The sequence below is a fragment of the Macrobrachium rosenbergii genome, chromosome 37 (assembly GCF_040412425.1).
Source record: "Macrobrachium rosenbergii isolate ZJJX-2024 chromosome 37, ASM4041242v1, whole genome shotgun sequence".
Classification (NCBI taxonomy): Eukaryota; Metazoa; Arthropoda; class Malacostraca; order Decapoda; family Palaemonidae; genus Macrobrachium; species Macrobrachium rosenbergii.
Window position 1 is genome coordinate 45,111,344 of NC_089777.1, and position 25,422 is coordinate 45,136,765.

The 25,422-nt window shown below is 38.8% G+C and overlaps 1 protein-coding gene across 13 annotated transcripts in view; it reads left to right on the plus strand.

The window, feature by feature from the left end:
• LOC136825538 (uncharacterized) overlaps window positions 1-19,963 on the plus strand; it is an 841,925-nt gene extending 821,962 nt beyond the window's left edge. For all 13 annotated transcript variants that reach the window (XM_067082124.1, XM_067082125.1, XM_067082129.1 and 10 more), the window contains 3 exons: window positions 9,220-9,335; window positions 10,057-10,207; window positions 17,118-19,963. In XM_067082124.1, coding sequence (XP_066938225.1) covers window positions 9,220-9,335; window positions 10,057-10,207; window positions 17,118-17,726 — 876 coding nt within the window. In that variant the 3' untranslated portion in view covers window positions 17,727-19,963. The remainder of the gene's footprint in view (window positions 1-9,219; window positions 9,336-10,056; window positions 10,208-17,117) is intronic.
• Window positions 19,964-25,422: the final 5,459 nt, after the last annotated feature.

Genomic DNA, 25,422 nt, shown 5'->3' on the forward strand with positions numbered 1-25,422 from the left:
ATTTTATTCTTGTAATACTCTCAGTCCCAGCAAGTGAGTTTGCTTTACACTTGGTCCACTCTAATTGTGTTGTGCCATCCCCTGTGGGGTAGGGTAGGGGCTGGACATTTGGATGCTCTGATGATACCATTTTGGCACAGATGATGACCTCTGCACTCTCCTGTAACAACCTGTGTTTGGAAAAGGCTAGGAAACCTTCTAGTGTAATTACACTGGAACCCAATGTTCCAGCATGGAGCAAAGGGAAAGTAACCAGAAATGTTTGTGATATACGACCAGGTATAATTGAAAACTCTTATGATAAGTATTTGACTTTTGATATGGAAAATTCTAATTGTAATATTTTTAATGTGTACAGAGACATTGTGAAGTGTTGTGGCCGAGAGCCTAAATATCATCTAAAGGTAGAGGAAAGTTAAAAGCATTATCGTATCTTGGAGGAGTTAAATTAGACTGTTTTGTACGTGCTTTTTGGAATCATACCAAGGGAATGATATTTGTACCCCAACTGAATGCATACCAAGGAGAAGCTTGTAGAAGAATTTAAAGATCAAGGTGTAATTATAGATGAAAAAATGAAGAAGATCAATGGAGCTTTAATTCCAATTCCAAATTTAATGATTACATTTAATGCAACCCACTTACCTAATGTAATAAAAGCAGCATGGTTACGTTATAAGGTTAAGCAATATATCCCAAGACCAAGGAGATGTCATATGTTAAGGCCTTGAAGGCAGAAGCTGCAAGGCAAGCCTGCCACATATGTTAAATGTAGTGAACCTTAGCATGATGTGTGTAATAAAGAAGCAAGAAGTATACATTGTGGGAGAATCTTCCATCTTCACAGAATTGTGATGTGCACATCATGTTGAAAAGAGATACAGACATTAAGGGTAATTGAACGTATCACATTTAGAGAGGCAATAGAGAAAGTATTAAATCAGTATAGTAGACCTGGAATATCATTTTCCAGTACTGCTGCCAACAGGAGAAGAAATAAAAATGCTACCAGAGGTGCCTCCCTTGGCAATGTAAAGGGAAGATCAGTAGTGACCTGTACTCCCTCCTCTTTGGAGGCTGCACCAGTGGTTTTTGTTTCTCCTGGCTCTTCAGAGACTGCACCAAAGATTTCTGGTGCTCCTGCCTCTTTGGAGGCAGTGCCAGTGATTCATGGCACTCCTGCCTCTTCAGAGACAGTGCCAGATGTACCTGGCACTCCTGCCTGATGTCTGACCAGCTTCTTTGGAGGCTGTGCCAGCCATGGCTGACACCTGCCTTGTTGGAGGCTGTGTTATCAGTGACTGGTGCTTGTGTCTCCCTGGAGCCTGCACCAGCTGTAGCTGGTGCACCTGACACATTGGAGGTTGCACCAATTTTGTTTGACCCTCACATCCCTCCTCAGGCAGTGCCAGTTTTGTCTGGTGCTCCTGAGATTAATAATCCTCTGAAAAGGAAGGCAGCCATAAATAATCAGTCTCCTGGGAAAAAGAAGGAGCAAGGCAATATGCTGAAAGCACTTACAGACCTTACCTTACAGACCTTACAGTTCGTTCGGGTTGCCCCAGGTCCCTCAGTGTGAGGCACCCCTGATGTCTAGCAGACAATTGCTAATGCATCTTCTGGTATATCTTGCATCTTCCAATCATGGATGGTCTGGGATGCATCTTAGATATTTGTCGAGCTTATTCTTAAACACATCTACGATCACTCCTGTTATGTTCCTCAGATGAGCTGGTAGCGCATTGAATAGACGCTGCATTATTGATGCTGGTTCGTGGGGGATTAATGTCCTGTGTGCTTTCTGATATTTTTAGCTCCATGATGTTTTCAGTAATTCCTTTTATCTGTTTCCATGCCTGGATTATCATGTAGCATTCTCTTCTCCTTTCAAGACTATATAAATTTAAGAATTGTAGTCTTTCCTAGTAGTCAAGGTCCTTAACTTCTTCTATTCTAGCTGTAAATGACCTTTGTACACTCTCTATTTGTGCAATATCCTTTTGGTAGTGTGGGTACCATATTATATTGCATTATTCAAGTGGACTACGTACATATGTTTTATAAAGCATAATCATGTGTTCGGCTTTTCTTGTTTTGAAGTGCTGGAACAACATTCCCATTTTTGCTTTGCATATTGCCAATGGTATTGCTATTTGATCATTGCATAACATATTCCCATTGAACATCACACCAAGGTCTTTAACTGCTTCCTTATTTGTGATTGTCTCGTTATTAGGTCCTTTATATGCATATAGCATTCCTTCTTTATCACCATAGTTTATTGATTCAAATTTATCATAGTTAAATACCATCCTATTTACCTCTGCCCATTTATATATTTTGTTTAGGTCTCTTTGTAGCGAGTTCCTATCTTCATCACAAGTAATTTCTCTACTTATTCTTGTGCCATCGGCGAAACTTCTCACTACCTAGTCCTTAACATTACTGTCTATGTCTGCAATCATAATCACAAACAGCAGTGCAGCTAACACCATCCTTGTGGCATACCGGATATTACCGTAGCTTCATCCGATTTCTCATCGTTTGCAATCACTATCTGTTTTCTGTTTTGCAAAAATTCTTTTATCCATCTTCCTACTTTATCCACAATGTTATGTTTTCTCATTTTTTCGCTAATATATTATGGTCTACCTTGTCAAAAGCTTTTGCAAAGTCTAGGTAAACCACATCTGTATCTTTTTTGTTTATCATATTTTTATATATGCTTTCATGGTGGACTAACAGCTGGGTTTGTGTACTTTTTCCGGGTACAAAACCATGTTGTCTTATATTAAACAATCTTTTTTCATTAAATGTTTCATTATATTTTTTTTCCTTACCCTTTCATAAACTTTCATAATATGAGATGTCAGACTCACAGGCCTATAATTATTTGCCTCTAGTCTTGATCCACTTTTGAAAGTAGGGGTAACATATGCTAATTTATGCTCATCATAAATCTTGCCTGTATCTATACTTTGTCTCAATAATATTGCGAGCGGCTTTGCGAATGAATGAACCACTTTCTTTAACAATATGGCAGGTACATTGTCCGGTCCTGCTGCTGATCCATTTTTAATTTCATTAATAGCCTGCACAATATCGGCTTCTGTAATATCTGTGTCCGATAAATATTCACTATTTTCATCTCTTATTTCTGTATCATTATCTTCATTATCAATTCTAGGTGTAAATTCACTCATATCTTTTGGCTAATATGTTACATATTTCCTTTTTTTCATTCGTTAATTGCCCTTCAGTTCTTAGAGGGCCTATTTCTACTCTTATTTTATTCATCTTTTTTGCATATGAGTAAAAAATTTGGGGGTTTTGCTTGATATTTTGTAGGGTCTTTTCTTCTAGGTCCCATTTTTCATTTTCTTTTGACTGTATAATCTTTTGTTCTGCATTTTCTATCTTACTTTTTAGTTCCATCACTTTCCATGCATTCTTTTCTTTTGCAAGACCTTTTTTCCACTTTCTGATTTTCTGGAACAAAATCCTTCTGTCTCTTGGTATGCGTGACTGATCTTTACTTTTTTTCGTCGGTATATATTTTTCCACTATTTCCTCTAATATTTTATATAATATATCCGTATTTACCTGTATATTATCACTTACGAATATGTTTTCCCATTTTTTTTTTAATTCTTCATTTATTTTTGACCAATTTATATTCTTACTATAGAAATTGTATTTTTCATATCCTTCCCATTTTTTCGTCTCTTGCTTATCTCTGTTTTCATGTGCTTTGGAATGGACTGTTAGTTCTATGACATTATGGTCCGAAATACTCGTGTTATACACTATTATTTCTTTAACATAGTTCACCTTGTTCACAAACACTAGGTCTAAAAATATTATCCTTTCTTGTTGGCAGGTGATTTATTTGCTGAATGTTATGTTCTAGTAGCATATCTAATAGCTTTCCAAATTGCCTCTTATCGTCTGCGCTACTATTACTCTCTTTTTTATATGTATAAATACAACCACAGTCTCTTATTTGTTCTTTCCATTCTACAAAAGGAAACTTAAAGTCTCCGGATAGGAGTGTAGTCCAGTCTTTGTGATTTCTACACATATCATCCAATTTGGCAATTATTATGTCAAACACTTTAGTATTAGGGGGTCTGTATATTACAATGTTCACTGATTTTCAGATTCAAATTCTACCGCTATTAATTCACATTCTGTGTTACTATATTTCTCACAGATTTTTCCTTGATTGGCGTCTCTCCCATATATCGCGGTTCTCCCTTGATTTCTATTTTTTCTATCTGATCTATAAATTTGGCAACCCTTTATCTGGTCATCATTACGAGTCTCTTGGGAATACCAGGTTTCACTTATATTCATTATTTCTGGGTTTTTTTTCATTTTGGGTTAGTTCATCTAAGAACTCTATCTTTCTTTTTGGGTTACTTGAAACTAAACCCTGCGCATTCATCACTATGATGGTTTGCTTGTTATCTCCGTTATCTAATATGGGTAATAATAAGGATTTTCCCATGTCTCTTTCCTGTTCTGATATGTTGTTCTTTTCTTCATTTCCAGAAATTTGTACATTAAAAAATCCAACTTTTCCATTATATTTGATCTTCCACCTTCATTTTTATTCTTTTTGTGCATATACCTGCATTTATCTCCATATCTGCACCATCCCCTAGCATCATGGATACATTGCTTGTTCCTTGCACTATATCTAGGTGCTGATGCCTCATATCGTGGTGCTGACATGTCGTAATGTGTTGGCTTGCTTTTTTCCTTCATCACTTGATCTTTGTTCCTTTCTTTATTTGCTTCATTTTTACCTTTAACAGCCTCAAAAGCAAAGTAGAATTCATTCAGGCAATAAGCTGAAAGGACTTGAAAGAGGCTCCAGTTTAAGGGCCTCAAAACCAAAGTAGAATTCATTCATTTTCTCCAGCAGAACTGTCAGGGATTAAGCTAAATGGGAAGAACTAAGGCTGCTTGTCTTAGAAGTGTCTCCTGTATGTATAGCTTTGCAGGAGACTATGATTGGCAATAGTACTTTTATTCCATTTATACTATACGTATAGGAAGCTATATATATTCATGATGACGCCCACACAATCCTTTTAGTATCCAGTCTACATTGCCAGTGATAGGTATGTATATCCATTTGCAAAGAAGATATACAGTATGCTCTCTATCTACCATCTCATGAAGTCTTCCCCATTGATTAATTTAAATCTCTTGTTCAACAGCTAACACATCCCTTTCTTATTCTGTGAGATATGAAGAACAGCAACCCTCTTTGGGATGATATTGCCAATCAAAGAGGAAATTCCCTGTGTTCCATCATAGAAGGTGAAATATGTTGGATTCCTAAACATGGGGAGTCTACAGATTTTCTTGTTCAAACAGGCACATTATCAGCGATTGACCTATTCATATGCAGTGATGACTACCTTATTGACTTCAATTGGAGAGTGATAAATGTTAGATTCACCAGCGATCATTTTCCAATTTTCCCCAGGAGTGATTGATGGGAAGCATCCTCCAGGGTTGACTAGGGATATGGCACTGGAGAACAGAGCACAGAGAGCTCTTTGTTAGTTGCATACCAAACAGATTGGTCAACAGTGGGTCTGAGATTTCCAAATAGTCACCCTGCTGTAAAGAAGTAAAAACTATTTGTCTCTGCTGCATGCCCTAGCTGAGCTGGTCTACTAAACCATTGCTCCATCATGAGATATATCTGCCTAACAGCTTGGTGGCATGGCACCCCATCCACTCGTGCATTTGCTTCTCAAACTGACAAGAGAAACTGTCCTTTTCTTCTGTTTGTTGATGTCAGGCACTGCAGATGCATTGTCTCTTAACAAGAGTACAGAGTGACTCATCAAACAGTCTTGGAATGTTTTCAGGGTAGCCATTGTTACTTGCATTTATGTGAGTGAGGATTATCCTCTGTCCACACACCTGATACAAATGAACTGCTTAAGTGTTTGCATCAATCCCCCTCTAATGCAGCTGTGAACAGTTCCCCTAAAGAGGCTCTTGTTGTCTGGCAACCATGTGAGATCCTCTCTGATCTTCCTGCTCAAAAGGGGAGCTGGGAAGATCACTTGAAGCTGATCAGTGCTGCTTCAGTTGTCTCCAAAGTGAGCACAGGGGAAATCAGTCAACTGAGGATGACCCTCCTCAGTTATGACAGGTGGCTGAGGAGGCTAACCAAAACCACTCTGGGTGATAGGAAAGATCACCTGGGTGTTTTGTCCAACTTCTCCTAATTTTTCATGGTCTCCAGGTCAAGACGAAATTGCATGGTCAGTCTGTGTTCTGAAAACACTGCACCTTTGAGGATACCAGAACTAACCAGTCAGCTAGATGTGTATCCCACTCAGATGGGTCCAAGCTGGAAGCAAAGGTGGATGCTCTCACAAATACACATGGGCCATTTTGCAGACTAAAGCGCATCATCCCTGCTTACACTGAATTCAACACCCGGAGGTGAACTTCCTGAGCAAGGAAGGCACTTTACCCAAAATCCTATAGGAAGTCTTGTGAGATATATACAAAAACTCTTTTTTGCTCTTTGTCCTATGGGAGAAAGATGAAGAAGGCGAGGAGGGTGAGAAGAATTTTGGCAACCAGAAAGAGGAGGGAAAGCCAATTTGCTTCCTCTCCCTGCCCCTAGCCTGTGTCGTGACTTCCTCTCTGAGGGTGGTCTTTGCCGTTGGGGCATCTTCGGGGAAGAGCAGTTGCTGCTTGAAACTCGACAGCATTGAGCTCCTACCAGTTGTAGTAGTGGCAGATGATAGTAGTCAACTTACTAAGGGTAGATGTATTGATTCCCCACTACATCTAATAGCTTGTGCTGATGAATAACCCTACATAAAATCAACGGTTTTCATTCCTGTAGGAACAACTACATTGTGTGCACTCTTGGTACCTTGCATATTTGAAAGTTTGAATGTTGACATAAATGATATAAGCTAAGAAATTTTCACTCAAGCTATAATATTATGTGTAATCTGTTATGTTGTCAAATAGTGTAGTTTCATGCTGGAATGATGATATTGCAGTCTAACATTATACTACAGATTGCATTGCTTCAGCCATTTATTTTGTAAGCTATCATCATTTTATGTCCTAATAATACCTTTCTCTTACTTCTTGTGGTTTTGGTTGCTAGCTGATTGTGGCATTAGTGCAATTTGCCTGCCAGTACTAATGCACATAGTTATTCGCATTGAAGATACAGGCACTACCCTACATACGAACGAGTTACATTCTGAATGGCCATTCGTATCTTGAATTGTTTGTAAGTTGGTCTTCATGCCTATTTAAGTACAGTATGATGCAAAGTCAAGACAGTACTCTATGTTTTTTCGTCTTAAACCCAATACAATACTGTACACTGTACATACAGCACTCTATTTTGTAGAGAACTTTACAGTACTTTTTTTTTTAAGAAGAATGATACATAAAACCTAAATAATTTGTGATGATAATACAGTTGTTTTTCTTACCTTTGAAGCTGGTAGCGTAGGTTTGAGGGGATGGATGAGAGGAAGAGAGGCGGTGTGGAATTACAGGGGCAGTGGGTCGTCAACGTCAATGTCTTCTTTGGCAGGGTTTTCTTTAGCATCTCTCCTTCTTCATCTGAGAACGAGGCAGTCAACATTGGTGGGGAGGTTCTTGAGATTGAAGGCACTGGTTTGCATTGTTTTTCTTTTCTTTTCATCTTATATGAGGGTATAACACTGAATAGCATCTTTGATGGTTGCTATTTTTGAGAAGCTCTCAGCATTTGGGTCCTGATTCTCAAAAACAGTTAAAGCTTTCTCTATAAAAGAAAACCCCTTGGCCATCAATTTTGTTTCAGACTTCTTTAAAGGAAGAGGTTCTTTTTCTTCATGTTCTTCTGTTCTGTGCATTTCTTCCAGCTCCATTAAATCTTCATTCGTTAGCTCTGCTTAACGAGACTCAAACAGCTCTAAGAAGTTCTCTTCCCCTAAGTCAAGCTGTAGCTTTTCACTTATGTCAACGAGACTGTTAATGATGCCCTTTACCTCCTCTTCCTGATTAAATCCTCTGAAGTCATCGGCAAACTGTGGCCATAAAGTCTTCCATGCTCCAGTACACTAAGAGTGGTTTTAGCTTGAAGTCTCCCTATGCATTGCCTATCCTTTGCTACCATATATCCTGGCATCGTCTTTTCTTCACAGCTGATGTATGTTTTTTCTGGCGTTTTTTTCCAGAAAAAGCCTGTCTCATCAATATTAAACACTTGCTGAGGGGTATAACCTTCCTTATCAATGATTTCCTTGAGTGTCTCTGGAAATTTTTTGGCTGCTGCTTTGTCGGCGCTCACTGCCTCACCACTAACGGACACATGGTGCAAGTTAGCACACTTTTTTTAAACTAATGAATCCATCCATAACTTGCAGCGAATGTTTCATCTGCAGCGCCTTTGCCAGCTAACCTTAGCCTTCAAGTCGTCGAAAAGCAGTACCCTGAAGTTTTTCCAACTCTTCTACCAGCTTCTTGCATGTTTGTTGACTGGCATAGGCACAGCACTTTTAACATGTTCCATAATTTGCTGTTTGTTCTTAAAGATTGTGCCAACAGTTGAACGATTTATATTGTACTGGCATGGTATATCCACTATTTTTTCTCCACTATCTAATTTCATTATAATTGCTCCTTAGTTCCCATTAAGATAGCTTGCTGCTTTTTACCACTGCCACTATCTTCATTTGCCTTACTCTTGCTATTAGCCATGATAGATAAAGGGTTGGCTAAGTATTTCATGGTAAAATCACAGGAATACTTGGAGCACAACAGTGGGGTGTGAGTTGGCGTGGGCTACGGTGCTGTACGGCACAGGTAGCTAAGCAGAATAGGCATGTAGAGCAAAATTTGAACTTAGGGGTGGCAAATGGGAGTGCTCTAAACACAATTTTAATTTGTGATCATGTTTGTTTGTATCTCTGAATGTTTGTGACTTGAGTGTTTGTAAGTAAGGTAGTGTTTATATAGTGCTTAAAAAGTTGACACATCTTTGATCTTGTGAATACAATATTACCACTGCAGAACAGTTGGTTTTCCTACAATGAGACTCAGTCACATTAAACTGCTGTATGATAATTATCAATATAAAACCTATGGCAAGGGAACTGCACATTGTTGTTTGCTTCTCAGTATTAATTTGATATTAGTTAGTTACCATGCATCAATTTTCAACAGGTGTGCAATGGTGCATTGGATGGTTGCGATGATGGTGGGGATGAAAAGAACTGCACCGAAGTTGTCTGTCCTTTTGACCGAAGCTTCAAATGTGATAATGGCCTTTGCATTGATGGGTAAGAACTTAACTTTGATGCCTGTGTATTTTCATGTCAGTGCTTACACTTGTTATGTTACAGGTCTCTAAGGTTTGTTGCAGGTTCAGGCGACACGTGTTTTTTTTTTTTTACAAGGCATGGGTGAGTGTTGACCTTGTTTTTTTTTTCCTCTTTTAGACCAGTCTTTGGACCCGCATGAGTATATAAACTCACAGAAAAATTGAATATGTAACATACAAAAATCATTGTTGTACAAACTAAACACATGCCGTAGTAGTGTAGAGAAGCAAATATCTAGCTATTTGTGCCTATAGAATCAAAACCATATCATAAAAATAATTTCAAAGTAGACAGCACAGTGACTTGAGTAGAAACTGATAAAGTGATACATTATCTTTGCAAACAGAGTATAAAATTTGTACAGCACTTTGTTCAAAACATTTCACCTTTTTTTTTAGTTGATCATGTATTTGATTGCTACCTTCCTTTCTCATCACGATGGTAATAAGGAGAAGAGAGCAGCAACCAATTAAAGAAATAGTAGATATGGAAGGAACACAAAATTAGAGTATTTTGGAGAAAAGGCTTGCTTGAGGACTTCCACTAGAAGTGGACTGAGGCAGAAACTGCACATGATAAAAGATAATGGGAAGAACTCATAAGTTGTCTATCTCCTAAATAAAACCCCTGATAAAAATTTCAGTTATAATCTTGATTATATCACTCCATGATCTAACAGATGGCTAAGGTGTGATGGTCATGATGATTGCCGAGATGGAAGTGACGAGACCAATTGCCTACCAGACGAACCCAGCACTACCACAGAACGGCAGTTGTGTCCCAGTGGCCAGTTTTTATGTGACACTGGTGCTTGCATTCTTGAAAGAAAGGTACAGTAATTTAATGTAGAGCTGCAATTTAGATTTTGTATAAGCTTATTAGGCCAGTCAAATGGGGATTTAGAAAGGAAAAAATTTACGGAAAGCTGCAGTTTGTTTTATCTCCTTCATTATAGAGTACTTAATAACAAATCAATTTTGCTCCCCTGTATCGCCCTGGTTTTGGCCGCCATCTCGAAAAAATGGCGGCCAAAAATAGTTTTTTGTAAATATCTCGCTTAATAATTATTTTACAGGAAACGTATCGAAATACAAATTGTTCTACGTGAAATTCCCTACAAACAATGTTCTATACTTTTTTTGTATATTTCATGGTTTTGATGCTACATGCACGAGAAGTTTGTTACTCTTTTTTTCAGACCCCATTACTTGAAGTACCTAGGAAAATCATCTTCCAGAGGTGTCCCTCCTTTATTCTCGCTTAGGATAGACAGTGAATATTCATTGGCGGAATTACCACCCTTATACCCAAACATCTACCCAAAGTACATAGTTTATGATAAATATCTGAGCTTTTTCTCTACTCTGTTTCATGAGTTACGCCTTCTGGCACTAAGATTTCTAGCATTTCATCCGTGGGGTTATCACATTCCTCCACATCTATGTTTACATCAGAGTTGGTACAAGATAACCCTTTACATGACACACGTATTGCAGAGCATTTTAATGCTGCCCTTCTACAACTGCAAGTGGCTGTCATACATCTTTTGAGACATTTACATGATATAATGTTCAAAAGATCTAGAGGAGCAGGGTCTTTATCTGTAGTGATTGGGGCTATTCCATTTTCAGTCATCTTCCAACCCCAATCTGTAGGTGGCAAGTCAATTCCTAACCATTTCTGAACTCGGAGATAAGTACGCAGAGAATGAAATCAAGCTGCAGCGTCTGTAGGAGGCAAGGAAGCCAAGGTAAATGTACTTTTACTCAGTGATTTGGCAAAACGTTGATACTGTAAGTTGCCAAGGGATTCACATTCTTTGTTCCCATGCAACCGAAGGATGAAAGATTTTCCTGCTTCAGCAATCTTTGCAGGATCTGCCTGTGGTTTCTTAAACACAGCTACAAGTTCCTGAAGTTCTTCATGGTTTTCAAGGAGGTTTACAAACTTTAGTTTCCCTTGTTTGAAAAAGGCAGAGGTGGTATCAGCCCCACTAAATGAATGCAAGAAAAGAATGTTGTCTTTAATGACTGATCCATACTTCATGGAGGCTTGTGTGTACAATTTGTTCTCTGTTTTTCCTTTGCCTTGCTTTAGGAAGTTTATGTTATTTTGTGATCCTGCTAAAGCGTTCATGATTACCAGAAGGTCTACATCTTCTCTAACTATTGTTACTGAGTCAGTCTTGGAGGATTCTTCAATGGCTGTATTAACAATGAGTGTGTCTGCATCTTCATTAGCATGTTTTACTTTACAGTAAATCCCTCAGAGGTCAACTTTGTGATGAGCTTTGTAATAAGTCTGCTCTTATTTTGCTTGTTTGAAAGAAATTTGCTGGCTTGTTGTTGCTGGCATAGTTTCATCAAATATGGTGTCTCTGGTAGCACATCTCATTTGACGAGCACGTTCAGCACCTTTTGTACCTTTATCTTCTAGATTTTCTGAATACCCATCAAAGACAATGATGGCAGTGTCCTTGTAGTGCTTCCTCACATATTCAACATGCCGGCCTAGAATGGTTGAAAAGATCTCTCGCTGATGCCAAACAACTCGATGAATAAGAAATCCCCCATCAACAACATAAATTGTATCTCCAATGACAGTGTCACATAAAGGAGAAAATGCTTCATAAAGTGAAGATTTCATGGTTTCGCGCATTCCATATTCATCAAACAGTGACAAGGGATGAGGAGCTAGTTCATGCTGAAACTTTTGTTTGAATTGTTCTTTTGATTTCTTAACATATGAAATTCTTCTAAATAATATCTCAGGATCAGATGAGTATGCAAAATCTCTAGTTGTTACTCCCGTCATGGTAGCTCCTAGTGGTTTGACTCTTTTCTTTCTCTGAAACTTGACTTTCGCAAAATTGTCGCCAACAATATTTGACATTAAACTAACTCCAAATTCATAAGCATTATGAGGATTAGTTTTTTCACCTCCTGTTAATCCTGTGCTTATTGACATAATGCCATAAAAATCCGGAAATGGTGGATGTGATGAAAACTATTCCAAAAACTTCTGAGGATCTTGAGCATCTCTTGAAATACGCAATTTTCTGACATCTGCATGTTGCTCTTCTGTACTATAAGCAACATCACAATATTCTTCAATCTTCTCTGTGATCTTCAGAGTGGTAGGCATTCCAATCACCCGTTTAGTTAGCATTGAATCAGTCATCCCTCTGCCGTGTAGCAATCCACCAGAACTCTCCATAGATCGCATCAGTGTTTGTTCAATAGTCATGTCGGACGAGATCCCAGACCAAAACTTTTCTGACTGTCTTATTGTAAAATAGCCTCTCTGTACATAATCCCCACATTCCTTGGAGGTGATGCACTCTTTAAGATTGAACATGTCTTGCAGGTAGAGATGAGCAGACTTTGCATAGAGAAAGTGACTGCTAGCATGGAAATAAGGCAGCATCTTTTGGATTGTTTCAAGGTGTAATTGCCAGTTTCCTGAACGTTCTGCTTCAATGAATTGTTTAACTAGTGTTACCATTTCAAAGTATTGGACCCAAAGTTTTGCTGTGTCACCCTTACTCTTCATCTTGTTAATAATTTCATTGAACTTATAGAGCACATTTTGTAGTTGTTCATCGGCAATCAGCGTAGAGTCAGTCTTCTGTAAAGTTGCTTCTATTGTTGACCTTTCCTCAGCAGAGAGATTGATTTCATTCAGAATCATTGTAGCCAGAGCAGCATGTACTAGTATGTGCTCTGAGTGCTCTTCCGTAGGCATGACCACTCAGCATTTTATCCACAGAGGCACCCGCATATGCGGTACTCAAAAGTTCTGTAATTCCACTTCCATTCATGATGTAACCAATGGCACCCATAAATGACATCAATAAGTGAAAACCACCAAGACTCACAATAACATTGCTTAGTGGTGATCCTTGTCCACAGCTTGCAACAATGTCACGAGCCCGAATATGCAAAGGCTGGTCAAATGTTACGAAGCAAGTTTGCTGTTTAACCTCTTTGCATTTCTCCAAAGCTTGGTTAAGAACTGTGTATATTGTGTTATACTCATTGGGTGGAGCATTTAGGAATGGAAGATATGATATATGAGATACATCATAAGGCAGGTCTGCAGTACATTTCTCCATGAAACTATTACATCCTGGACGTTCAGACTTCATTTGCCATTTTCCATACAACCAATGTAGTTCCCTTATTGATATTGAGACTGTGGCAGAGATTGGATTGATATTTGATATAACTTGGACTGTTATATTCAACAGTCCTGTGTTACCTTTCCTTTCATAGAGTTAATGGGAATATGGGCAAACTGTCCAACAGTGGATGCAAAGGGGATCTTTCCTAATCTTTTGATAGGTTGATCTGAACTAGAATCAGTTGGAGAAGGAGTAAGGCACTGAATTCCTCCCATAGTGTGAAAGGTGTTGAACCCATCAGTGGTACAGATGTTAACATCAGCGTTGTCGAAAACAAACTGCGTGAATGAGTCAGTCTGAGGCTCGCTGGCTGGATGTAGCAATGCTGAAACTTGAAAGAGGGCTGCCTCAGCATAAGGAGCACATAGTCCTCTAGTTGAGAGACCATTAGGTAGATGTTTTGAGCCATACTTTTGACTAAGATGAACAACAAGCCCTGTTTGTTAAGGAGATTTAAATGAATTTGGTCTGGCTGCTGTTAAAATAGCTTATGAAATAGTTGTACACTTCTTCTCCCACTTCCTTATATTTCCTTTCTTGTTCTTGATGATGATAGTTTTAAAAAGGCTATTGGGTGTATCGGGCACAAGAGAGTCCAAATCAGTCAGGAATTCATTTGGTGTTGGATACTGATCTACCTCATACATTTGTGACCTAACATCCTCAGCAATTATGGATGCTGCTGTTTTCACTGTCCTAAGTCTCTCCTCTTTCTCATCATTACTCCTATTATTTGTATACCATGCGTCAGACAGAAATTTGTACCCTGTGTCACGAAAACCACCATTGGGTTTCTGGCTCTGTTTACAGTTACAACAGTATCCTCTCCATACTTACGTTTCATTTCAGATTTTATTGTTTTCTCCTTTGGCAGCTCACCGTCGTATCCTTCAAAAATTTCGCTGAATGAAAATTGACATTCTTCTCGATTTTCCTCAAGATATGTAAAAGTATGATTCATTGCCTCTGAAACTGTTGAACTTTTGGGACGACCAGGTTTTTTTCCACGGGGCAGTGTGTAAAACTTCCTCACACATTACATATACGGGCATTAACTATTTTACCCCAGTCATTATTCCTTTTCTCACCCACTATCAAAATAGTGTCCTGAATGTGAAGAGTCTCTATACGGTGCACACGCTCACGATCACTTACAGTTTTTTGCCTTGTTTTTCATAAAACCCATCAGATGCATCTTCGCTACAAAACGGACAGTCATGAAGAAAATCAAAATCCGAGTCTTGACATCTCAGAACTAGTTTGGGATCTGTAGAGGTTTTATGTCTTGATTGAAAAGCTTCAGCACTTCTTTCTTTCGTGTACACTTTCCTACATTTTTCATGCAATGTGACACTTTCCAGTCCTTCTAACTGAGAATGTTTCCCATCTTTCCATTTAATACTGTAGTCTATCAATGTTCTTATACCTTTTTCCTTAACCTCACAAGTGACTCCCTCAGAAAGTACGCCTTCACAAATTAGGCATTTCCCCGATGAAACCATTTTCCAGGTCTAATAACGGGTTAACAATCTTCGTTCATACTCCCTGAAAACAAAAGAAAACACTAGAACTAATGTAAGAACTTGATAAATGCTTGAATATATCGTTTAAAATAACTTTACGGGCAGTATTACGTAACTACAAGCAAACTTTAAAAATTGTACGATATTTGTGCACCTTTAACATCAAAACAGAGCAACATATGGAAAAAATGTATTAACATATTTTGTAGAAAATTGCCTGTAGAACAATTTGTATTTCGATACTTTTCCTGTAAAATAATTATTAAGCGAGATATTAAAAAAAACTATTTTTGGCCGCCATTTTTTCAAGATAGCTGCAAAATTGAATATGTTACGAAGGCGATGAAACAAATTGCAGCTTTCCGTAAATTTTTTCCTTTCTCAGCATTTTCTTCGTCTCATTTGAATGGCCTATATTAGAACAAGTCAGGGAGACCATTAACTGTAAAGGGAATGAAAGACCTGATGATATATAGAGACGCCAGGTGGCTGCTGATTCCGTATATTCCTTGAATATTTCTCTCATTATATATGTTGTTTATATAAGCTGATACTATAGTGATTCTTTGCAGCATCCCCTCTTAGGCCATATGTATCGTTTTCTTCCTTTTTACTTTTTATCAATTCCATTTTGTATCTCCTTACTTAGATGTTCAGTTTCTTGAACTTGGCCGTATTCCAATTTTTACCTCTCATGTAAGAACAAGAACTTCCGGCATGCCCCATGAGAATCTAGAAATAGGACTCCGTGGTCTTGGTAAACTAATTTACTGTTTAGGCTATAAATAATAGAAACAACATTAAGATCCTTTTTTTAAAGCTTGTATTGTTTATCTTTACTGACATTACTTCTCAATGCAAACATCATAGGTTTGTTGATATGCATCATTGTTTGGCTCTTATAGGTAACATTATCTTTCCTCAATATAAAAAGACAGTCTAGGCCACTGCAAGAATTGCGATTACCCTTATTAGTTAATAGAAAATCTAATTTTAAAAAGAGTCATATTAAATGATTCAGAAAAGACAGACAAAAGGAAACTGGCTACTACTTCTTGTTTGCAATTAATTCTCATAAATTCAGTGATATATGGTGATTATTTGGAATATCTGCAGACAAAGCGAAATTGACAATCATCCCTCATTTCGTTTTGTCTTTAATAGCTCTGAGTTATTTATGTATTCCTGCGTAATATAAAATACATAATTACCTTGATTTTATTTTCAGATGACTTTGAAAATAATTTTTCAGTTTTCACCGCCATTATCACAAACTTTGTGCAAAGTTAAAAAACAAAAGTGCTGTCCCTTATACCAGAATTAGTTTGCATAAGGAAGGTTTTGATATTTCACCAGTGCCTTTGTTCTTCTGTCTTTTATTGTTGTAGATATGTGTATACATTTTTGTAACTTTTATTGTTGTGCATATATGTACTGTATACATTTGTGTGCCCTTTGTTGGCGTGGACATGGGTAAATAGTTTCGCATCTGTGTATTTGCCATATGCTTGATACTTTCATATTTACTCATTTTTTACGGCTGGACATTCTAATTTGAGGTGGCTTGCTTTGCAAGTTAATAGGCTTTTAGGTTAATGTTTGCATATTTTGAATAATTATCATATATACTATTCATATATACATTAGCACTGTATGTATTAGTCACTTTTCAGCGCTCCTGAGGACCATTATAACTCATCTATAAAACATGTGCCCTTTTTCATTTCCATGCTCTCTTGTTTCATTTTAAGTGAAAACTTCTTAATTGCATAACGTTGGCCTACATATTTTGTTGCTAAGAAAAGGAAATTGGCTAAGAAAAGGAAATTGGTAAAGAAAAAAGTTTAAATGAATATTGCAAAATAATAGAATCTCAGCGCCAAATATGGTAAAAGAAAAAAAAGACATGAGATTAGCCTCATGAAAATAAAATGCAATATATATTTTGCAGTAGTATAACACGAGGATAGGGTATTATGAAATCAGTAATTTTCACATTTTCCCTTCAGAAATACTTATTTATGTAATTTACAGATTTGTGATGGTCGGAAAAACTGTATTAATGGTGAAGATGAAAAAGATTGCAAGGAATGGACTTGCCCTCTAGATCGTTCTCATAAATGTGCAGATGGAACATGCATATCTTCAGCACCACCATGTGATGGCATTGAAGACTGCACTGATGGATCTGATGAAATTAATTGCACTCATCATGAGTATCCCGTTGATGAAGATGAATATGACAATGATTATGAGGAGGAAGAGGAAGGAGTAGATTCCCCATCTTCAACAGCAGGAACAAGAGTAGAAGTAGAAGAATATTCTGATTATGATGAACCAGACCATAGAGAAGACACTTTCAATGAGGAAGATCCTTTCTACGAAGGAGATACGGCTGCAGAAGAGAGCTTGGGGGAAGAGCCAACTGACAAACCACATGTGCATCATGAAGTGGATGAGGATGATACAGAAGACATTGGAGATATAGAAACTATCTTAGAAGACCCAGAGGCTGCTGATGTACAGCCACCAGCAGCTTCCAGTAAAGAAGGTGTTTCTGCAAGTAATAGTATAACACCTCTATCATCATTCATTGTGGCACCTTTGTTACTACTTCATTTTGGGTACATGTGGATGAGGTGAAGAACGTGTATTTAAATGAATCTCAGTCGATCTGTAACAGAGTAACAGTGCCATACCTCACAAAAGCAGGTGAAGGTCACTTGTGAACAATTTACTTTCAGAGTATTGCATTATCAGAAATATTTCAGACGCACACTGTGTTGCTGACTAATCCCAGTTATTACTCATTAACTTTTTCAGTTCTTTTACACAAGAATTATGCAAATGATGAAAGCTTCAGATAATGTCATTTCTCATGTATCTAATTACAGAATGGGAAGACAAGTGGATTAGATTTTCAAATTAATGCAAGATAACCATGTTTGTAGTAAGTTTAATAATTGCAAACAGTTTGTTTCTGATAGCATAGAAGACTCTTTACTTCGCTCAGCAGAATCTAGATTAATTTTTAATTCCACTAGCTTATTTCAGAGTTCAGCAGTGCAGAACTGTATTGTTGGTTAAAGGTTGTTTGAATGTTTTACAATTAAGAAAACCAAGATTTGACAGCCTTGACATAATACTTCCAAATATATGGCTAATGGCAATCAACATTTTCATAATCTGTATTTTGTGAAGATATGAGGGCATTAAATGCATTTCTTTGCCATTCGTACATAAGATCCAAAAGACAACAAAAATAAAAGCTGGGAAGCCAAAATGATACCAAAGCTAAGACCTGTAAAGGGATGCTTTTCTTCTGGACTAATTGCAAATGCTGTACATTCTAAAAAGCAGAAGAAGGGTGCTGTTGTAAAGATGTTATGGTTAATGTAGTTTGAAAGCAACATGTAATCTTTAGAGAAATTTCCACTTAATTACATGTTTTACACAGGTTTCTTGCACAGTAAGTACATAGAATACTGTTAGGTTAAGGTACTAACAGTGCCTTAATTTTTGAAGGTACATTCGTTTCATACTCCTGTAACTAATATATAACATAACTAGTGTCACTAAATACTTAGTGCTAAAATAGGTCCTAATGCTAGGGCCTAGGAGGATGTGGACAGGTTTGAAAATTTTTTAGATGTTGAATGAAAGATGTAATTATAACCATTTGTTATTTGTATATACTGTATCATGTCTTGATTTAGATTGAGGATTTCACCGATTGCTCAAAAATTAATTAATATTTTTTCAGCCTTTAATATTCCAGGAAAAATATTTTTCATAGTTTAGTCCATACAATATTTGGAATTATTTGTTATTAGCAAAATTCCTGTTGTTGTAATCTTTCAAAATTACTTGATTTTATGAGAATGAAACGTTTGGATACTTCCTTATTTACTATTAAAACACAACTTCCTTAAACTTTATACTTTTGTATTTCCTCCCGGTTCTCCTTACACTGTTTGCCAAATCATGATACTGTATAGTTCTTGAAACAAGATGTGAAATGAGTGCATTGCTAATGTATTGTTACTTGCAGTTAAGAAGAAATCTAGTAGGGGAGTTATTAAGACAACAGATGTTAGTAGAAATACCACACTAAATAGATTTAAGTAATAACCAGTGTAAATATAAACAAATTATATTAATTATTAATTGCATATAATGGACATATAAAGGTATAAAGTTCAGATCAGTGATATACACTTATTTATTTCTCAAATGAGATTTGGGAGAAATGTGCTTCTTGTAATGAACTGATTCCTCCGAAATTCAGAAGAAATAATGTATAGGCCAATACAGTATAGGATAACATTTGTTTTCTTTGCCTTGAATTCAGCATTCTCATTAGACTACAAAGACTAAGGTTATCCAAAAATGTGTATGTGAAATTATTTTTATAAAAAGTTAATTTTGAGATTATGTAGTGACCATAATAACACAATACACCAGTGCATGGCTCCTGGAAGATTTATTGAAATATCAAAAAGTTTTTGAAAATACTCTCAAAAATGTAATTTTTGTCACAAATTTAATCAGCATCTTTACTGTATGTGAGAAATCTTAGGTCTTAATGTCACTGGATCATTCAAGTAACTGCCATTTGCATTTGTGTTTGCATTGGGTTTTATTAAGGTGCTTGTATGGTAATGTTGGTTATAAAATATTACTGATATTTTATTTAGAGTTCAGTATTTTTGGTTAAGCTGCAAGGTATTAAAAACTCACTGGCATATTTCAAGTGTAAATTAATAATCAGCCTGAATATTGATTGATTTTATGTACATAATGTATAAATTCTTGTCATAATTTTACCAGTGTTGAAAATGAGCAAAGTATTACCTAATAAACATATTTATGAATAGAAAGGCTTTAAATACCTGCATTTATGTATAACTGAATCACGAAAATATGGAACGTGATGAATATATAAATAAAGATAAAATCCACCTGCATTTATGTAGTGAGAAATCACAGTTTTTTTTTAAAGTATATTGTATTTTTCCTAATTATACGAACCTGAGTTCCTTTACATTAGGAATTACTTACAGTGAAGCTGGAAACGGCCCCTAAAACTCTTAAACAAGGTGGTTAGGCAGTAACTTCCGTCCGGTAGGTGGGAGTTCCGCCTGCCCACATGTAAACATTCCATTTGCCTTTCGGCCCAGGTTTCAGATTGAGGGGTGGTATGAGGCGGGCATAAATGTAATGTAAAGGACCTCAAGTTTGTACAGTTAGGAAAAATACAATTTACTCTAAAAAACTGTGATTTGTTCCTACACAATATGTAAACCATCAGTCCTTTACATTAGGAAGACTCACTTGTTGGAGGGAGGAATCTGAGTAAGTCTCTGAGCTGACTGGAGTTTGCCATACCTGGGTTACTCCCCCTGGTTGGAAGAGCAAGGAGGAGTACCATGTCTCTGACCTGCTGATCAGAGTATAGGAACTGCAAGATCAATTGCCAGACTTCTGGACCTTTTCTAATGAGTGAAGAATTGTAACTCATACGGAAATAGGCTAGGAATAATCTAAAGAGTCGGAGGCAGTAAGGCAAAAACCAGAAAAGGGTTTGTCTTATTGCCAGGGTCTCCTTCCTCCCCTTGCTAGAGGTAGGAGCGGGATTGCTTCTACGATTCTAAGAAAGAAAAATAGAATAGGTGCTCAATGTGTAAGCTTACTGCATCAGACGCCGGTTCCAGCAAGTGTCATTTCGAGCCCCATTCTCTACCTGAAGGAAGAGAAATGGGGAGAAGGAAGGAGTAGGAGGAGAGGCCAGTCACTCTTGTAATCCCTCTCACTTCCAAAACTGTACACCTTATGCAAGATGCTACCTGTCCTCTTATAGGAGCCAGATAAGAAAACACTACTTGTTGAGCAGCCACCACAGGTCTAAGGAAGGGTGGTTCTAAGGACTCGTGGACAAAAACCCGAAGGTTGAAAGGCATAAATGTGGTCTGATGAGACCACATCTCTGCCTTCAGACAAACACAAACTTTCAGAATCCAAGGGATGGACAAAGCCATTGGCTTCGTGGGCTCTCGGGCGAAGTGTACAGGTGTCTTCAACGTTGGCTGCAGAGTACGCCCTCCCGATCGTCTCACGAGGCCAGAAAAAAAGAAATGTCCTCGGATACTTCTTTCTTGGGCAAGTAAGTACTATCGCAAAGTCGTCGACATCCATTACAGATGCTGAGTCTTCTTCGGAAAGTACCACAGCATCCTAACAGGACAAAGCAGCGACTGATCTGGATCATCGACTACAAAGTCCAAGGGGGAGTGGATCATGAAGGACTCGAACCTGGCAGCAGGTGCCAATGGGTTTGGAGTTCGCTATGACATCTGAGACGGAGTCAAGCTAGTGATCTCCATCCCTTGAATGCTCACGGGAAAGAATGTCCATGAAGATCGTCTATCCTCTTCTCCAATGCCGGAACGAGACGAGAGATGGTCTTGAGAGTTGGATCTCTATCTGACGACTCTCACAAGGGCGCATGCAGAGCATAAGACAGGGACCCTAATCGAAAGTCACATGTTGCCCAGGGTCCTGAAGTCCCGGGAGAGCAAGACCGATCAAAGCTTCTCATCAGTAGCTAAGTCTCAACTGAGGAGAAGAGGGCTACTTTCGGGTGAAAGACTAGGCCGAATGTGGACCTAAGTCTTTACAACTGAACCACAGAGAAGCAACTCTTGGCGAAGAAGACAAGTAAGCCCATGACCTGCTGAAGAGTGGATCTGATCAGAGAAAAAAGTCCCGTCAACAACACCAACCAGCGAAGACGGCTTCAGTCCCTGGGTGCTGCTGTAGAGGGTTGATAGAGATGTCCAGCTATCTCCGTTGCCTTTTGCCGAGAACCCCATGCTTGCAAGGGAAGCCGGATAGTCTCTAGTCGTGAAGGCACAGGAACTGTACTGCCTGAGGAACCGCTTCACGTGTTGCTGACACAGAAGGTCGGGTCAGGGAGGAAATCTTCTTGGTGCCTCTGAAGCAGAGCTAGCAGGTCGTGTAAAAAGTGAAGTCTTCCAGCAGTCATCTAAATTTGGGGTGAACAACACTTTGCTGAACGCCTTGTGAATTAGACAAATACAAAGGGAAGATGAAGACGTCAAGGTTGTCCCACAGTGTCAGCATGCATCACTGTAGCACCCGTGGGTCTGGTATGATGAAGCAGAAGACCTGCAGACTTCTGTTGTGCTGGACAGGGAATAGAAAGATGATAGGGAGCCCTCAAGTCGAGCAACCTCTCTGTGAAGAATTGAGTGAAGGGAGCTCTCTGTCCCTGTCACTCAGTGCCAGAAGCTGAGCTCGGCTGCCAATACATCCCATCGCCTGGAATGTATATGGCTGATGGCTCTACCGAGTGCACCACAGTTCGCTCGAGCACCTGCAAAGTCAACCGAAGCAACAGGAGGGAATCGAAACCCTCTTGTTTATTGACATATGCCACTACTGTGGTGTTGTTGCCCAACAACACCGCAGAGTAATTCAAAAAACTGATCCTGAAACTCTCGGAGGGCCAAGAAACTAATTCTAGTTCGAGGATATTGATGAGAAGGTACGTATCATCTCGGTCGCACACCTTGAAGACAACGGTATTACAGGTGTGTGCCTATTCCCTAGTCGGTGCATCAGAGAACAGAAGCATATAGCAAGGAGAATATGCAGGTATATTCAGGTCTTCCTGTCGATAAGCACCAACCTAAATACTCCCTCATCCTTCGAGAGCAGAAAGGTTTAAGAACTGGAAGCAGATCTCCTTCATTCTCCATGAAGAGAATCGAAGGCAAAGCTGCCCCTGAGGGGACAGCTTCTGCAGTGACAACAGAGCACCGAAGACTACTAGCTCTAGCTGGGCTGGCTGCTCCCGAAGTTGGAAGCACGGGAGAGGAGACGGGATGGAAGTTTGATGAAAGGTGGCCGAGACCCATAGGAAAACAGATACTTCCCCTGAAGGATATCACTGCCAGGTCTTGGCTATGTTGGTATCATATATTCCAATAACTTGACAGTCATTCCTTCATCAGGGCACCAGCAGGAGGAGAATGCCAGTCTGAGCGTTCTCCCTTCCTCTCCTCCCTCTGCCCTCTTCCCAATTGGAAAGAGGGTTGAAAGTGACATGTATACACACTTTGTAAGAAGAGAATAAGGAAGGCTGGGTGTTTTGCGAGCGCCCTCTGAAGCCTGAGACTTCTTAGAGGCTGAGGAAGGGCTAGATGTGCCATTGTCCAGAGGACAAGGTAGTTGCCCTGGTACAATCCTTGACTACTGCGGTATCTACCTGCTCTCTGCAAAAGAGGGAGACAGAACTGAGTAAAGGTCTGTTCCTGAGGGATTGTGACGTCTCGGGACTTACTAGACTGGAGATCGGAATCAGGACAGTGTCCCTTTTCTTATTACCAGAATTGCCCACAGGTTGCTGTCTGGTGCTGGGTAGGCGAACCAAAAGTCTAATAAAAGATAAGTCTGCTCGTGCGCAGGTGGTGACGTCACCTAGCCTGAGTATCCTAAATTACAGAAAACGGAGTGATTAATGGGGGACTTTTATTTTTATCTGTTATTTTGTCCACTTCTCAGTCACACTATTTAACTTTGTTAATTTCAAGTATATCATTTGTATTCAAAGAAAAAATAATATAAATAGTATGATTAAAATATATACGTAATGTTTCTGTCTATTCTTGTTATAGCTTACTCAAAGTTAATAATATAGGTGAGGAGTGGCCAGTTTACACTGTACTCTATCAGTAAATTACTATGTACCATAATATTATAAATCACTGTGTAATATTATTATTATTATTATTATTATTATTATTATTATTATTATTATTTTGTTAAATATGATGGCAGCCTTGGTTGCATTAATCTTGTAGATTATTCGTTCAACTCTTCTAATTATCCTTTTTTCTTCTTTAGTAACAGAATTGAGTAAAATGCCAAAGTTCATTGTAGGGGTTTTATTTATAAAAATATCAAAAGTCGAAGGTAACGGAAATTCCGAGGGTTGGGTCCAAAAACGAGTGCAGGGGTCGTCAGTGCTTCTGGGATCGTAGGTATCGCAACATGTTTCGGAAGGCCTTCTTTCTTCAGGCAGGAGCTGAATGAAGTGGTGGCTATGGTCTCTCTTTTTTTATATCACCAGTCGGCAGGGGCCGCTGGTCACGGTCTGCTTTTTGATTGGTCGAGAGAGCATTGATTTTTGATTGGCCAAGAGAGCGCTGATGTCACTGGGCAAGATCTTCTCCCATTGGTTGGCGGTTTCTCAGCCTTAATCTCAGAGTGTAGTGGTTGCTCTGCAATGCCCTATGGTTCGTAAGACATGCCCTGTGGAGGAGTACATTTACAGCTTCATTAAGATCGCGTCCTCCGTCAGGGGGTTTGGCAGGAGTGTCTTGTTCGTTGCTGCTGCTCTCAACGTCCTGCTGGGATGTTCTGATAGTTATGTTTTCAGGGGGCACTGTGATAGGGCGTCGTGTCGCTGTCGGAAGCAGATAGGTTTCTTGGGTAGTGTTGATGGTAGGTTTTTCTGCTCCTATATGCAGTGCCTCTAGTATCCGTAGTCTTCAGTGGTCAGGGGCTTGATCTATTACTTCGAAGCAATTGATAATATATCACTGTAACGACCCGAGTGGGCCGTTATGCAGGTTCTTTAACATACTCAGGACGGGGCTGTCATGACTGACGGCAGATGCAACAAACAAAGGAGGGGAAAACAACAAAAACAATAAAATGAGCTTAATATTAATTTATTTTTACAAATATTTACAAGTGAGTCAGGTCTGGTAAAAAGATAAAACCATAAGCATAAAAAAAACCAAGAGGCAGCACTAAACAAAATAAAGTTAAAAAAACAGTTAACTTCATAAACAAAAAGTAGCTTTAAAAAAAAAAAGGCAAAAATAAACAGCAGGCAGAAAAAAAAACCAAACATACGTCCTCCATCGGGGCACCAAGACAGCCCTCAGCTGCACAACAGGGACAAGAACCCACCAACCAGAATACCCCGATGGAGACGTCAGGACAGCCTCACGCTGTCATCAAAGATGAGCAGCTTTCGTGGTCACACGACTACTCATGGTCACACTCCACCTCTACGTCGTGCTCACTTCGTGGCGTGCTCCAATTTGCTGCTCAAAACACGACCAACGTCGACTCAAAAACTGCCTGCTGCTGCTGCCACTGCCGCTACCTTTGCTGCCCTACCAGACCCGACTGAAGACAGAAAAACGGCAGCTCACCACGAAAACATCAAAACAAAAAAAAACTTGAAGGTAAGGAGGCAGCAATCCACAAAAGGGAACGAACGGGGAACCAGCAGTTCCCGCAA